The sequence below is a fragment of the Danio rerio genome, chromosome 11 (assembly GCF_052040795.2).
Source record: "Danio rerio strain M-AB ecotype USA chromosome 11, GRCz13ab, whole genome shotgun sequence".
Classification (NCBI taxonomy): domain Eukaryota; kingdom Metazoa; phylum Chordata; class Actinopteri; order Cypriniformes; family Danionidae; genus Danio; species Danio rerio.
In genome coordinates this window covers 29,944,194-29,961,054 of record NC_141031.1, presented here as the reverse complement: position 1 = coordinate 29,961,054, position 16,861 = coordinate 29,944,194, and the positions used below count along the sequence as shown (strand labels likewise).

The 16,861-nt window shown below is 34.7% G+C and overlaps 1 protein-coding gene across 6 annotated transcripts in view; it reads right to left on the bottom strand.

Annotated features, from left to right (window-relative positions):
- Positions 1-3,781: 3,781 nt before the first annotated feature.
- Positions 3,782-16,861, bottom strand: part of fbln2 (fibulin 2) — a 246,417-nt gene continuing 233,337 nt past the window's right edge. For all 6 annotated transcript variants that reach the window (XM_087273759.1, XM_087273756.1, XM_087273755.1 and 3 more), the window contains 4 exons: positions 15,086-15,202; positions 12,933-13,061; positions 10,734-10,857; positions 3,782-5,140 (listed from right to left, as the gene is read on the bottom strand). In XM_087273759.1, the coding sequence (XP_087129885.1) occupies positions 4,783-5,140; positions 10,734-10,857; positions 12,933-13,061; positions 15,086-15,202 (728 nt within the window). In that variant the 3' untranslated portion in view covers positions 3,782-4,782. The remainder of the gene's footprint in view (positions 5,141-10,733; positions 10,858-12,932; positions 13,062-15,085; positions 15,203-16,861) is intronic.

The following is a 16,861-nucleotide window of genomic DNA, read 5'->3' as shown; positions in this document are numbered from 1 at the left end:
CAGGGTTGAGCGGCCTCCAGGGTGCGACACAAAATGATAGCGCTGAGGTCTGATGAGAGTTGTGATGGAAAGCACAATGTGAGTAAAGAGCAAAGCACCTCCGCTCTGCAAAAAGCCAAAAAACAAGCACATCTTTCTAATAAATGCCACCTGCAATGCATAACAGTGAGATGTTTTTAGGTTTTATTTCCTGAATCATATGCTGTTCGCAGCTCATTTTACCTTTGTAATGTGACACGTTTTTAAGTGAAACATGATCTATTATTGCTTCTGTAATGTGATGTATTTTTAAGTTGATCACGAGATTAAAAAGAAAATTGAATCAGGGAATTGATTTGTAGATGCATTTGAAAGAACAATACAGTGGCATAGTGGTTAGCACTGTCGCTTCACAGCAAGAAGGTCACTGCATGGTTCGAGTCCCGGCTAGATCAGTTTGCATTTCTGTGTGGAGTTTGGATGTTTTCACTGTGTTCGAGTGGGTTTCCTCCAGCTGCTCCAATTTCCACAGTCCAAAGACATGCGCTGAATTGAATAAACTAAATTGGCCGTAGTATACACTGAAAAAAGTGTTGCAAGCAAAACTGTTGCAAACTGTTGTGTTAAATTTAAACAAACAAATTAAATGTAATAATGTTCAACTTAATTTAGTAAATTTAGTAAATCGATGGAATCATCATTGTATAATTCTTTTCAGTGTATGTGTTTGAATAACAGTGTATGTGGGTGCTTCCCAGTACTGGGTTGCAGCTGGAAGGCCATCCACTGAGTAAAACATATGCTGGGTAGGTTACCAGTTTATTCTGCTATGGGGACCCCTGATGAATAAAGGTACTAAGCCAAAGTAAAATGAATGAATGAAAGGAATTGAAGTGATCATGAATTTTTTCATGAATGTAACATTTTTATTTTTTTTTATTGTGAAACAAGATAATCAATAGAAAATCAGTGGGATAGTTCTGATTTTATCCTTTGGGAATTTACAGGGTCATGCCCTGTTTTTAATTATTATTTTTTTACTTAGTATATCGGTTATATGAAATTGTTTATGCAGGACAATGCTAAACAAAAATGGAAACCCACAATTATATGATCCTAGATCTTGTTGGAATTATATTAAATATTCCACAAGGGGTTTATAAACTTTTATTTTCAGCGTCAGAGTCAGAAAACAAATAAATTAGAGAATAAAGATATTTCTGATTTTATCTTTTGGGAATTTACTGTATTGTTTTGCTTTTACCAGAATTTATCTTTTTCTAAATGAAACAAAATACTTGATGAAATATGTGGAATTTATCCATTGCGCATTGATTGAATTGTGGCTTTTTATCACATTTACTTTAATAATGTGACTGTAAACAAAAGAATTGTATGTAGGTGTTTGATTTTAAATATTTGAGAAGTGACTTTCAACCCAATTTGATCTTTTTGCACAACATATTTGTGAGTAAGTGAATCTTTTTTTTATTATAATATGGGAATTCATTGGAGGCGAGGGGGAGATTTTCACATTCCAATGTTGACAGGTATGAACCAAACTCAAATGAAAACCTTCAACTTAAGATTTTATGTCAGGATGAAACATAAGTAATAGTAATGCATATTCTAATGAAACAGCTTTTTAAACAAACAATACAATTATATTTTGCTTACAAATTATAAAATGAGGCATCACGGTGGCGCAGTGGGTAGCAGGATCGCCTCACAGCTAGAAGTTTGCTGGTTCAAGCCTCGGCTGGGTCAGTTGGCATTTCGGTGTGTAGTATGCATATTCTCTGTGTGTCATTTTTTATTTATATTACTGCTGTATTTATGTCTTCTTTTCATCATTTTAAATGAATGCAATTTCTACATTTTAAGTGATTAGTTTTCTTAAAATGAATTTACAACAAAAAATAATAAATATATTGTTTTAATAAATTTCACTGCTGGACTGCTCCATTATGGATAGTTTATGTTGTAATATTATTATTACTACATAACATTACATTATGGAGACGCGGTGGCGCAGTAGATAGTACTGTCGCCTCACAGCAAGAAGTTTGCTGGTTTGTGCCTCGGCTGGATCAGTTAGTGTTTTGGTGTGGAGTTTGCATGTTCTCCCCGCGTTTGCGTGGGTTTCCTCCGGGTGCTCTGGTTTCCTCCACAGTCCAAAGATATGCAGTATAGGTACTGTAAATTGGGTAGGCTAAATAGTCCGAAGTGTATGAGTGTGAATGAGTATGTATGGATGTTTCCCAGATATGGGTTGCATCTGGAAGGGCATCCGCTGCGTAAAACATATGATGGATAAGTTGGCGGTTCATTCTGCTGTCGGGACGGTCCCACTTTATATTAAGTGGCCTTAACTAATATGTACTTACACAGTAGTTAATAGTTTGTTACAATGTACTTATTGTGTGAATACACGTATTTACTGTGTACTTAAGCTTGATTAAATACATTTATGTAATTACATCTGTAATTAACTTTTGTAATTACATTTGTAAATACACTGTTGACCATCCCTTACACCTTAACCTACCCTTAAATCTACCCATGCCACCAGACCTGTCCATAACCCAACCTCTATCCCAACTCAAAAGCACCACAAGTGTTCTGAAATCCATTATAAACACAGTAAGTACATTGTATTTATTTTCTTGATGTAAGTACATAGTAGTTAGGGACACTTAATATAAAGTGGGACCTAATATTATATTGGATTGTAAATTAAATAATATTTAATCACATTAAAATTGTAATTTGTAACCACACAAAATATACTACAACAATGTAATATATAGTTTATAAGCATAACTTATACTTTTAAATATTTATTAGGGCCACTATTTTTCCCGGGGGCTAGCAACCATTTGCCTCGCTTTTTGGTTAAATCAGCCCCTGGTAACGCTATTGATCATTCTCATTAGAGTGAGATTTAGACATGCTACACTATAAAACCCAACAGTCAATTTTATCAAATGAAATGAGTGTAGTTAACTCAAAATTGACTGAAAGTTAAATCTACTTCTTTGAAAAGAGTTTTGAACTCAGTGATAAAGATAATGAGTTACTGTAAATAAAAACCTCATATAGATTGGTTTTTCTTTACTCAAATGGTTTGTAGCAATCGGCTTTCTCAAACGATTTGAGTTGCCTTAACCTATTGGTTTTACAGTACTCAGTTGGTTTAAGTTCTCTTCATTTATTTGCTTTTACTGTGCTCAAATTGCGTCGTTTGCTGACATTAATTAAGTTCACAGTACTCATTAGAATTATTTTTTTGAACTTGAATGATTTGTTGCAATCCTCAAATGGTTTGAGTTACCTTAGCTTACTGGGGTTTACAGTGTAGTAAACCCACAATAAGAACTAAAAAGAGGGGAAGTAATTTTGAATAAATATTACAAGGGCTCATAATAAAAAAAAATATGCACAGAGAAATTATGCTGCAAGAAAAAAAGAACTGCCAGTTTAGATTTCATGGTGTCTTTAACAACACGCTAAGAAATTGCTCACTGTAAGACAAGAAATGTGAATTAAATGTGAACAGGGTCAGTTCTGATTCCATGTTGACTTTAAATGCATTTGATAGTACAATAAAATGCTTCATTACTAGTGTAATCATATCATCATAAAATTTGATGAGGGTTTATAGCTAAAGCATTACACTGAAAGCAAAGACAGCCTCAGGCCACAAGATGTGGTTCCTCTGTTCGCCGCTAAGAGGCGATCTTTAACTTTTAATCACAAACAGAAGTGACAAACATCTCAAGCAAACTCCAAAACACAGATAGAAGGAATGATGGTGTTGCTTTATTGAGGAACTGAATCCATTAAGGGAGATAATATGTCTTGCATTAATATACTTATGCAATACTGATGCATTTGGTTGTTTCATGAGTTTACCTAATATGTTTTGATAATGAGTAGGAATGTGTTCTAATATCAGATATCAACATATCTTGAGATGATTTGAAGCTATAACCCTGAGATGAATTTTCAAGACAGTAATACATCAAAACAGGTGTAGTATTACAATGTAAAGACATACAAATTGACGTTTATCAATACAATATTCTCAGTGCTGCTTTGGAGCTTACACACTCTTCATGTATGCGTGTCAAATGTTTCCAAAACCGTATATTAGCACCAAGAGCTACGAACGGAGCGCGTTTGAAACAGTAATAATAACAATCATACAGCTTTTTAACTGCTAACAATGATTACAAAAACAATGTCTCTCGTTTGCAGAGGTGAACTGAGGTATACTCGTGGGAATTATACACAGATACGTTTTTAAATACAGTTATTTGCTGTATCGGATGAGCTGTGAAATGATTAGACGTTTAAACGGCACAGCAGTTGAATGGAGGATTTGTGACAGCCATTACAAAACCCCTAATTCTACCTCAGCTCTATTCTGCCAACCCCCTAGGAGAAACCTTGTGTTGTTAGGAAAAAGTAATGAAGTGCTATAAAAAGCAGTTTCAGGCAATCAAGATAAATTGGTGCGGTATAAATAGCATCTGGTGTAGAGTACTTTTGATACTTTGAAGAGGAAAAACTAGGATTTTTAAAAGCCAAATGTTTCTGTCAGTCTCTATGCTCTGTCCTGTTTGTTCTCGCTCTACTCAAAACAAGCGGTTGGATCCCAGTGGGAGAGTCCCATCAAAGTCTCTCTGAGCAAAAATCCGTTAGGCAAACAGAAGCCTTAAGGATCTGCCAGATGACAAACAACTTCAAGACGGAAGCCTGAAGAGTTTAGCACCATGCGAAATCAAAGGTGTCATCACATCACATAGAGCTTGCTGTGATGAACACGTAGATGCGGGCCAGGAAAGTAGTGAAAGTTCCTTGACGTAGCAGCTTCATTTCTACGTCGATGAAGAAGTCCCGTGGCTCTCGAACCTGCCGGTGTAGGTAAACGGCGCCGGTGAAGCTGTTGAGCTTCCGTGTGCTGAAGTAGCCGTCTTCGTTTCCGCGCGGGATGCTGATGATGATGTTGTCGCCGGAGTATGCGGGTGAAGGTCCAATTCGAAAGATCTGAGCTGGGATGACGATGTTGGTCTGGAAGCTCAGTTGGTAGTAGGTGATGCGTAATGGCATGGTCTGGCATTGTTGGTAGTTGGGGCAACTCATTCGTTCACAGCGTCTGAAATTAATGGAGATGTTAGAGTTTTGATCAATGCAATGTCTAAGGGGCCATTCACACAGAACACACTTTATTACATTACAATGTGCTACTTTTACATAGTTTTTTCATGTGAACATGCAGTTGACTGACATGCGTGACTATTACACTAACATCTCACATCTTTTGTGGGACATAACACATGAGTGCTGCGTTTTTAAGATGACTTTTATAACCAGTGCTGCTCATCAATGTCAGCTCCAAAACAGTGGACCAAACAGTAGAACTTAGTGTGCTTTTACATGCTTTCACTTTCGTATTCGACAAAACACATTTAGCGGTAGGAATGACATTCCGCCATACTCATAATTCTTACTTCATATAGCCGTATATATGGCCATAAAACACTGTGATGTAGCCTGGTTTGTTAGTTCTTTGGATTGTTTTGCTCCAGAGTTTGTTTCAATCGAGCTGAGAACACCTCATTCAGACAATCTCGGACTGATTGATTTGGCATGGATCCGAGAGCGATTGCTGGATTCACAAATGCCAAATGAACTGCGCTAACTGGGCAAATGGGACAGCTTCTGAAGCAAATGTCTAGGTGTGAAAACACCCTTAGAAGCAGGACAAGTGTTGGATGCTTCTGGGTATATTAACAAAGTTGCATTTTAAAACACAATGACACATTTTGTGGTAATGGCCCCAAAGAGTTTATTCTGCAAACTATATTTAATGGAAAACCGCATGTGTTTAAAGAAAGAAAATCATTGGAAAGACACAATAGTAAGATGAAAAGAACCGTTCTGAAATTTTGCAAAATTACTTGCAAAACAAAACAAAAATAAACAAAACAAAAAACCTAAAAAAACTAAACCAAACAAAACAGAAAACATAAAAAAAACTAAAAACAAAACTAAAACAAAAAACCCAAAGCAAAACAAAACAAAAACTAAACCAAATTAAACAAAAAACTAAACCAAACAAAAAATAAAAACAAAACAAAACCTAAAAACAAAACAGAAAAAAATGTAATAAAAATAAAACAAAACTATACAAAAAACTAAAAAAAAAACAAAAACAAAAAAATAAAAAATAAAACAAAACAAAACTAAATAAACAAGCAAACAAACAAATAAACTAAAAATAAAACACAAAACAAAACAAAAAACAAAATATGAAAACTAAAAACAACACAAAACACGAACAAAATAAAACAAAACAAAAAACTAAATCAAACCAAAACTAAATACAAAACACAAAACAAAACAAAAAATAAATAAAAACAAAAACTACAAAACACACACAAAAAAATAAAACTAAACAAAACAAAAAACTAAACCCAACAAAAACTAAAAACAAAACACAAAATAAAACAAAACAAAAAACATTGTCAATGGTACTACAATACAAAACAAAATATAAAGACCTGTTTACAAATTTAGGTTACTGCTACAATAAAACACAAAACAAAAACAGAGACCAACAAAACACAAAAAAGCTAATCAAACAAAATGCAAAACAAACTAAACAAAAACATTTACAGTAACAACAACTAACAAAACAGAACAAAGAAAGTAATTACTGTAATTTCAGAGTAAACGATTGCAGAGTAAATGTCCCTTTAAGCTCTAAAAAAACATCTTAATTTATAAATCCAGCTTCAACTTGTAACTCGTCTCGCACTGTTTGTGCTGAATAAGAACTCAAAATTTGCAGAAGATTAAGGAGCAGGTGTGAGCTTACATTTCTAAATAATATGATTTATGATTTTCACCTACCCAGTGATAAATTAGCAACAAAAGAGAAAGAAAACCCATAAAATTACACTGAATGAGCCACACTGTACACTTAGTGGTTGTTGTTTTTTTAACTGGATCAATAAAAACCACTAAGTAACATCCTAAATCACCCTTGATAATCTTGTTTCACAGATTAACTAAATAAATCGTACAGCACGACATACACAGGTAACATTGAAGTAATTCATTGATACTGTCAGCTAAAATGACCACAACCCACATGCAGTGTCTCTGGCCCAGCTGACTCCTTCAGTGCTGTTAAATCTCTGATACAGCTCAGAGTCTCTGGAGGGTGGACGGTGAGCAGTGGGAGTTCCCACCAATCACAGGCCGTGCTGACACTGGCCAGACGTGTGTGTTTGAACTACTGCCTAATCAAAGCAATCTGGCTCCATTCCCTTAGCTTATAGCAGAAGCCATGCTCTGTTAGGAGCCAGTAGGATGCTACAATAAATGTTTTTGTACTCCAAAAAGTGTGTATGTACATCTGTGTGATTATCACCTTCACCATTATGAAAAAAATTATTAATTTTGTGAAAGAGTCCACTGTCAGTGTTTGAGATTAAAACAATGCAAATGGGGTAAAATGCATTTAAAGCTTAGTGACATGTTGCCTTGCCTCCTAGCAAGGATATTGCTTTATGTTTGATTATAGGTGCTTTTACATCTGTGGTTCGGTTCATCTGGTCTGGACCAAGGGCGCCAAAGAATACATTGTAGCATTTTTCTGCCTTTTTGCGTCCTTTTCATACCACACCACTGCTTTGGTTCGAACCAGTTGAAAAGAACCAAAATGTAGTCATGTGACAAAATCCACATCACTCATTGGCCAGATGTTATTAAACGTGTTTCCTAAAGTGCTTTTGGATTGGTCAGAACTATCGTGCAGGAAATGCCAATGAAGTAAACAAACCGGCAGACATAAAATGTCGCTTTTTGACTATGGAGGGTGACACGACACGTTATACAAACTTTGCATTTCGAGAATGAAGCGCAGCTGCAGCTTGAAAACAAACAAACAAACATCGAAGGTGCATCGCAAGTCACTTCAGGAGGAGCCGTGAATTATTTAGCTAAATTGCGACATTCTCATTTTCCAGAAATATTACCAATGATCTATCATGTTTTTCCCTCTCTCTCTCTTTCTCTCTGTCTCTCTCTCTCTCTCTCTCTCTCTGTTTGAAATTGCTGGTAAAGCAATGTCAACAAATATTTTCCTCCAAATCACATAAGATGGCACAGCGCATCAGACTACGGCAGCTGAATTAGTCCAAAAATGCGCAGTACTTTTTGCGGTTGTGTCTGTTTTAGTTCGAATCCTGTTCTCACCATAAACAAACCGCCACAGGGTTAGTTTAAAAGGGTTCTTCGTTTGGTCACAGGTTCTAGCAGTCCTCTTTTTGGTCTGCTTTTAGTGCGCACTCGAGTGTGATTGCTACGTTCACACCTGCCCAAACGAACTGCACCAAGAGGGAAAATGAACTCTAGCGGGATTTAACCAAACTAAATTTAGCAGGTGTGAAAACACCCTATGAAAACAAAGTTAAAATCCTGAAAGTAAAATGTTTTTTAGATGTTAATTTCAGTCTATTGTCAGTTTTAAGGGTATTAATTAGAAAGTGAGCTCGAAAACAGTGACAAAATTTGCATTTAGAAAAAATAAAACTGATACAAACACCCCTTGCAGTCTTCTGCCTAAATCAGGGGTGTCCAAAGTCGGTCCTGGAGGGCCGGTGTCCTGCTGATCTTAGCTCCAACTTGCTTCAACACACCTGCCTGGAAGATTCTAGTATACCTAAGAGCTTGATTAGCTTGTTCAGGTGTGTTTGATTAGGGTTGGAGCTAAACTCTCCAGGACACCGGCCCTCCAGGACAGAGTGTGGACACCCCTGGCCTAAATGGATCAATGATTTAACATCACCTAACCAAACTTCAGTTTCTTAAAATGCTCTCTAGTATCTGACATACCCTGCTCTCATCAAGATGCTTTTTATCTGCTTTTCATTTGATGCACTTGATCTCAACCACTATTGGCTGTTTTTTAAAGGAGGAGGAGCTACTCTAAATCCCACCCTCTTTTATTTTTCAGTTGAGATTACGTCAAACAGAAAAAATGCACATTTTAAAGCACTTCACACTTTAATAGTTGTCGAACGTATTCACTTCAGCAAATGTGATAATTTTAAATTTAAAAAAGATGACCAGTGTATTTTTAATGAATCCACAATGTTAGCAATATTAATGTTACCAGCACAATGGATAGCAATGTCTACAGCAGCGCAAGCATGACAGATTGTCTACCAAATCTACACTCTACTTTTTCTCTGGGTTTCTCGGCTTCTCAGATGCTAGATGCTGCAGTGTTTAGAGTCCTTGCTAGAGTGCCCACCTCCCACACCAAAATAGCTGGTTTATACCTGAAGTTGTCGAATTGATTGTAAACAAACATTTGTATATTGAGTTGTAAACATTGATGAATTGGAGCTCTGGGTTTTTAATGTTGGAAAATACTTGCAGGTGCAGTGTATGTACAGTTTGTGATCATATTTTCGTTTTGTTGATCCAATTATTCATAGCTTGCAACAGATAGAAATATGACTGGTTTGGAGTGCATTTCTATGGAGATCTTAGTGTAGCTGCCATTACGGCCCATTATTTTTTTTTCCCGGCAAGTCTTCGCACAAGTCACGTAACTGAAAACTATCAATACAGCTGGTGGTGTCTGTGGCAACAAATTCAGTGAGATTCAAACAAATGAGGTTCCAGCATCTTGTATGTAGTATGCCTTAGATTATAGGAGTAAACATTACTTGCATAGCTATGACTTTGATATTGGAAATGGCAATCGGGTTGACGTCAGAACCCATCAGGCCGACGTCAATGTCCAACGTCCAACCTAAAATCAACCAAATATCACATCTAATCATGTTACATCTTGACATTGTGTGGATATTACCACTATGACATCTATCAGACATTGGATTTTGGTCACTTTTCAACACAACATAAAATCAACCCAATATCAACATAATTTGACATTGTTATTAGAGTTTTAATCACCTGACAGCATGACCTAAATCAAACCTAATATTAACGTCTTATGATGTTGTGTATTTGCTGGGTAGCTAGCTAGCCTTTGTTTAACTAATCCCCTATGCCTCAATCCCAGCATTGAAAAAAACAGGTGCACTAAGAAGTATGCTAAAATGGAAAACTCTAACATATGTTGCTAATATATCTTAATCCCATCTAGGTCACGGCACCAACATAACATATCTGGATCTGCTTACCCTGCTCAGAACAGAATTCCAACTGCCATTTCCAACATAGGAGATGGACAAACTAACAATGACATAAAAGACTGCTGTCTCTAGTGCCACAATGCTGTCTCGCTAGTGTGCCTGTCAAGGCCAGGAGAGTGAGGTTTAGCTACACAGCTTTAGCTACCTAGCCTTCAATATACCAACCCTATGCTCCGCTTATACCCCACTAACATTCTGGTCACAGCGGTAATGCAGGATTCAAACCTTATTTCCAGAATGGGAGGTAGGCACGCTAACAAGGACCCTAAAGACCATAGCTTCTTACTAGCAGATACAATGTAAGCGTATTAATAACTCAAACAGAGGGCTGACAATCGTATTCCGCTGCTGTTAACTTGGCTATAATTTCATGCATCGAGCAGCCTAAAACTTCTGATTACTGTGGTAAGCTGGACAGAGTCCAACCAAGCTGGCAGGTTCTCTGTTGGAGCCCACATGTGTTCTGCATGATAAATGTGATTGTGAAGAAAATCAGCGGGCCATACTTACATGTCTGACACCCTCCTGTAGTTGTCAGGACATTCAAACGACAGACAACGGAAGCCTCCTTGGATGTTGAAGCACGTCTGGGAGGCAGAGCAATTGTGCGATCCAATGGCACATTCATCAATATCTGAGAACAATAGAGAAGACAACAACTAAGTAGTTCAATCGAGTATAGTCTCTGAGATCTCTTGAAACTTTCATTTCACTATACCTTTCCTAAATATTCCTTTCATTCTCCATTCTTATATTAAAAAATAGTAAATGGAAATTCAATGGCAAACCATGTAAGACCTTATTACATGAATAGATATCTGAATGGCAGCGCATGTTACGTTTTACCCAGTTCCAATCAACTCCAGCCGTGTTAGAAGTGGCGACTGACGTCTGTGGTGACTAAACCGCCAGGCTTCATTCAGCTAGGAGTCAATTTTGGCCCCTCCAGAAGTAATTAATTATGCATCTCATTTTACAAAAGCAAAGTCCTCGTTACAGCTCGCCGGCTCCAATCTACAGACTAATTCGTTTGGTGCACGCTAGCGCTAACCTCCGGGAGCATGTACAGGCTCTTCTTCACCTCTCATCGACTTTTCTATCTTGAGAGCCTGAGGGAGTTTCGTCAATTTCGTGATCTTTCAGAGAGAGATGGAGGACACTGAGCAACACAGTGATGAACCCGAGGTTAGCTCCTCGCAACTCAATGTGCCAATTAGAGAAATTAAGGCTTGAAATTGAGTTTGTAGCATTTGGCTTTAGAAAGGTGCTGGGTGGAAAATGAACCACAGTTTAAAGAGAGGAGATAGTTCATCACAAAATTCTGGTCGTTTCGTTGTTGTGTCGTTTGAAATGCATTTGTATTTCTTTCTTGTGTAAAACACAAAAAAGACATTGTCCAGAAAAAATAGAAATTTAAAAAAGTCAAATGTTCAATTTGCTTTTTATAGAGGGATTCCAGAAAGAAATTATATTATATTATATTATATTATATTATATTATATTATATTATATTATATTATATTATATTATATTATATTATATTTTATATTATATTATATTATATTATATTATATTTATTTTTTTATTCATTCATTCATTGTCTTTGTGGCTTGGTCCCTTTATTAATTGGGGTCGCCACAGTGGAATAAACTGCTAGCTTATCCAGCATATTTTTTACGCAGTAGATGCCCTTCTAGGTGTAACCCAACATAGGGAAACACCAATACACTCTCGCATTCACACACATAAGCCATGGCCAATTTAGCTTTTCAAATTCACCAGTACCGCATGTCTTTAGACTGTGGGGGAAACTGGAGGACCCGGAGGAAACTCATACGAACATGGAGTGAACATGCCTACTCCACACAGTAACGCCAGTTGCCCCAGCCGAGGCTCAAACCAGTGACCTTCTTGCTGTGAGGCGACATCGCTACCCACTGCGCACCTTTTTATTATTATATTATATTATATTATATTATATTATATTATATTATATTATATTATTTTATATTATATTATATTACATTTTATTATATTATATTTTATAATACTATATTATATTATATTATATTGTATTGTATTTCATTGTATAATATAATATAATATAATATTTTACTATATTTTATTTTATTGTATTATATTATATCTTATTATATTATATTTTATTATACTATATTATATTATATTTTATTATATTATACTTAATTATATTATATTTTATTTTACTATATTATACTATATTATATTATATTAATTATATTATATTTTATTTTATTATACTGTATTATATTATATTATATTATATTATATTATATTATATTATATTATATTATATTATATTACATTTTCTGCCAGTCTGACACTGGCAGAAAAGTTTACATAATTATAACAAAATATAAAAACCAAAATATCAAATTAAACAACAAGATATTGTAACAAAGCAAAATATAAAACAACATAACAACATAAAACTAACTATAAAAATAACACTAATCATAAAAATAACAAAAACATTACGAAGAAAAAAAACATTAATGCAACATAAAACAAAGCATGATGCAGTATATAAAATAAAACATTATCAGCAATATCAACACAACCACATATTAAGATGATTTATAGTCCAATCAAAAGACAAATCCTGAACAATTGGTCTTACACATTGAGGCTTTATTTATACAGAAGATAAAGCAAAAACGTAAGTGTTACCTTGACAAGTGCGTCCATTAGCTGACATTGAATAACCATGAGGAGGACAGGCACATGTGTAGCTCCCTGGCACGTTCACACACTCAAACGCACACAGGTTTCCAATGCTCTGTGAGCACTCATCAATATCTAGAAGAGAAATAACAGCACATAATCAGGGAGAACACTAGACACTTTTAAAAGAACATCGCAACAAACTACATCACCGACTACATTTACATGGACATCAGTAATCAAATTATTTGCCTCATATGAATAAGACAATAACATGATGAAGGTGTTTACATGAGTTGCTTTTTGAATGTTCCTTTCATGATCCCATTTTACATGTTATAGCACATAAATCGATTAACATCATTGCGTCACCACACTATACACATTTCCTCCAGAGTTTCATGTAATTTTGGGTGTACCATTTCTAATTTGTCGCCTTTTTATCTGCAGTTTGGCACTTTCACTTTCATTCAGGAACATTTGAGTGTGGGGTATGTGAGTATGGAGTACGGACTGCTGGAAGAGTGTAGTTTTAATGGAATTTGATATCGCTCGCTGAATGATAAGAAAAAAAAAAACTCTGCATTTTGCGATGTGTTTCTGAATGATAAGAAAACAAAACTCTGCATTTTGCGATGTGTTTCTGTGGTACTTCACTGATTCGGTAGGTGCACAGAATAGTGTTAAACAGCCATGTTTGTGTAGACTGTCCAGTCACAAAATGTGCCGAAAATCTTAAACGACAGTTAGAGTTTAATTAAGTTGTTTACATGTCTGTACTGCACTTTAATAATGCGACTAAAATCGGCATACTCCTTGTCTTAATTCAATTTCAAGTTGTACAATTCAATTCAATTCAGTTTTATTTGTATAGCGCTTTTACAATGTAGATTGTGTCAAAGCACAATAAATAAAAAAGTTATTTATTTATTTAATTAATTTAATTGTATTTTAACAATACAATCATATTAACCGAAACAATGGGTGACATCAAGTACAATAATAAACAAGTAAAATTATATATAAATAAATTAAAATAATAATATAATACAATAATAAATACTGTGCAAAGGCAAACTATCAAATTAAATAATATTTACAAAGTCCTTATAAAATTTCACAGTTTTTTTTGCTATAAACATTTTGTAAAGTAGTAATTAAACAATTTAACTCACAAAGAAAATTCTATGATGTAATGATGAAGAAAATTTACATTTGTGAATATAATATTTACCCAATGAAATAAATAAATTGCCTATAAACTCTACGTTATGTTTGTCATGAGAAAAGTAACAAATTATATCACACATGGAAAAATCTGTTAAACTTACATTTTGATGTAAAACACTTTAACATGGGCATATGACAACAGATGATCAATTGATTCGATACTTCATTTATAGAAGACACAATTTGAATAAGGATTAAGAAAACACCACACTGTATCTCTTTAGGGTGAGATACTGCCGGGCAAAACACTGTTCTTTCATGCCATTTTGTGATTTGGTGCTTTTTAGCTTTTCTCATAGACTGCTTTATTATTTTTTTTTATTTTAAGATTTATGGAAAGAAAACAAACAAAACTTTTAATCACAATTTTTGTCTGTAGATTTTACATAGAGTTCATATTTTCCATATTTATACTTCAGCAGCACTTACATGCAGTACATCAAACTTCACAGTTTTTACAGGTTTTACAGAAAATAAATATACTTGCACATAATTTACCTGATTATAAACAACATTTCTTCTACCAAGAACTATGAAAATGTGTTTTGTCTCCTTGCTTTTATGAAGTGAGTGATAAAAATGAATGATACAAAGATATTCCCACAATCTCCTTTGTAAAAACCATTGACTCACAACAAAACAAAACAAAACACCTCACTAAATCCAATGTTTAGTTTTTTTTTTGTGCTTGAAATGTATGCAAAGTATTACATATTTGATGAAATAATAATAATTATAATAATAATTATAATAATAATAGTAATAATAATAATAATAATAATAATAATAATAATAATAATAATAATAATAATAATCATTATAATAATAATCACTGACATATTTATTAATACATTTAAATATTAGAAAGCAAGCCAAATTGTAAAACAAAAAAGTTATTTATCTAATCAAACAACGATGTGTGACTTCACCTTCACAAGTGTGGCCGTCCTCTTTCAGGTAGTAGCCTGCTCGGCAGTAACACTGGTAAGAGCCGTAGATGTTTGCACACTCCTGACTGCAGGGATTGTTGTCACATTCATTAATATCTATGAGAGAGCACAGAAAACACAGGTTTTTGAATCAAAAATTGTTTGCATGCACAAACACGCATATAAAATGACAGCGTTGAGTACATTGGCGAGGTGTTATAACAGTGCAAATATGCAGGATAAATCTAGCAAATCTACTCAAAACCTGGAAATATTTGTTAGGGGATAAAAATATAACAAAATAAACGAAAATAGGGGAAGAAAAGATAAGATAAAATAAATAAATAATAAAATAAGATAAAATAAAATAAAAATAAGATAAAATAAAATATAACTGTGTAGGTCACTTATAAATTTAATAAGACGGTTTTATCTGAAAGGTTTCATCTTTCATATTTAATTTACAGATGAAAAGATGTAAATTCTAACAAAAAATTAAATTGTCCTAAAAGACATAAATGAGGCAGGGATTGTTGTCACGTTCATTAATATCTATGAGAGAGCATAGAAAACACATGGTTTTTGGATTAAATGTTGTTTGCATGTACAAACACGCATAGAAAATTACAGCGTTGAGTACATTGGCAAGTGTTATAACAGTGCAAATATGTAGGATAAATCTAGTAAATCTACTCAAAACCTGAATGATAAGATAAGATAAAATAAAATAATAATAAAAAATAAATAAATAAATCAGACCAAATAAAATAAGATAAAATAAGATAGTTCTTTCATTCATTTTCTTGTCGGCTTAGTCCCTTTATTAATCTGGGGTCGCCACAGCGGAATGAACCCCCAACTTATCCAGCACATTTTTACGCAGCAAATGCCTTTCCAGCTGCAACCCATCTCTAGAAAACATACACAAACACTTATTCACACACTACGGACAATTTAGCCTACCCAATTCACCTGTACCGTATGTTTTTGGACTATGGGGGAAACCAGAGCACCCGGAGGAAACCGACGCAAACTCCACACAGAAACGCCAACTGAGCTGAGTATCGAACCAGTGACCTTCTTGCAGTGAGGCAACAGCACTACCTACTGCGCCACTACTTCGCCCCAAAATAAGATAAAATAAGATAAAATAAATAAGATAAAATTAATATATAAATAAATACGATAAAAAAAATAAATAAAATGAGATAAAATAAAATAAAAGTGTGTAGGTCACTAATAAATGTAAGAAGACTAATTTTAAAGGTTTCATCTTTCATATTCAATTTACAAATAAAATGCTGTAAATTCTAACAAAAAAAAAACATTAATAAATAGTCCTAAATTACATAAATAGGGCATTTTTAAAACTTTTTTTTTTTTAAATAAAATATTGCTGTGGCGAGGCAGTGGCGCAGTAGGTGGTGCTGTCGCCTCACAGCAAGAAGGTCGCTGGGTCGCTGGTTCGATCCTTGGCTCAGTTGGCGTTTCTGTGTGGAGTTTGCATGTTCTCCCTGCCTTTGCGTGGGTTTCCTCCGGGTGCTCCGGTTTCCCCCACAGTCCAAAGACATGCGGTACAGGTGAATTGGGTAGGCTAAATTGTCCGTAGTGTATGAGTGTGTGTGTGAATGTTTCCCAGAGATGGGTTGTGGCTGGAAGGGCATCCGCTGCGTAAAAACTTGCTGGATAAGTTGGCGGTTCATTCCGATGTGGCGACCCCGGATTAATAAAGGGACTAAGCCGACAAGAGAATGAATGAATGAAAATATTGCTGTT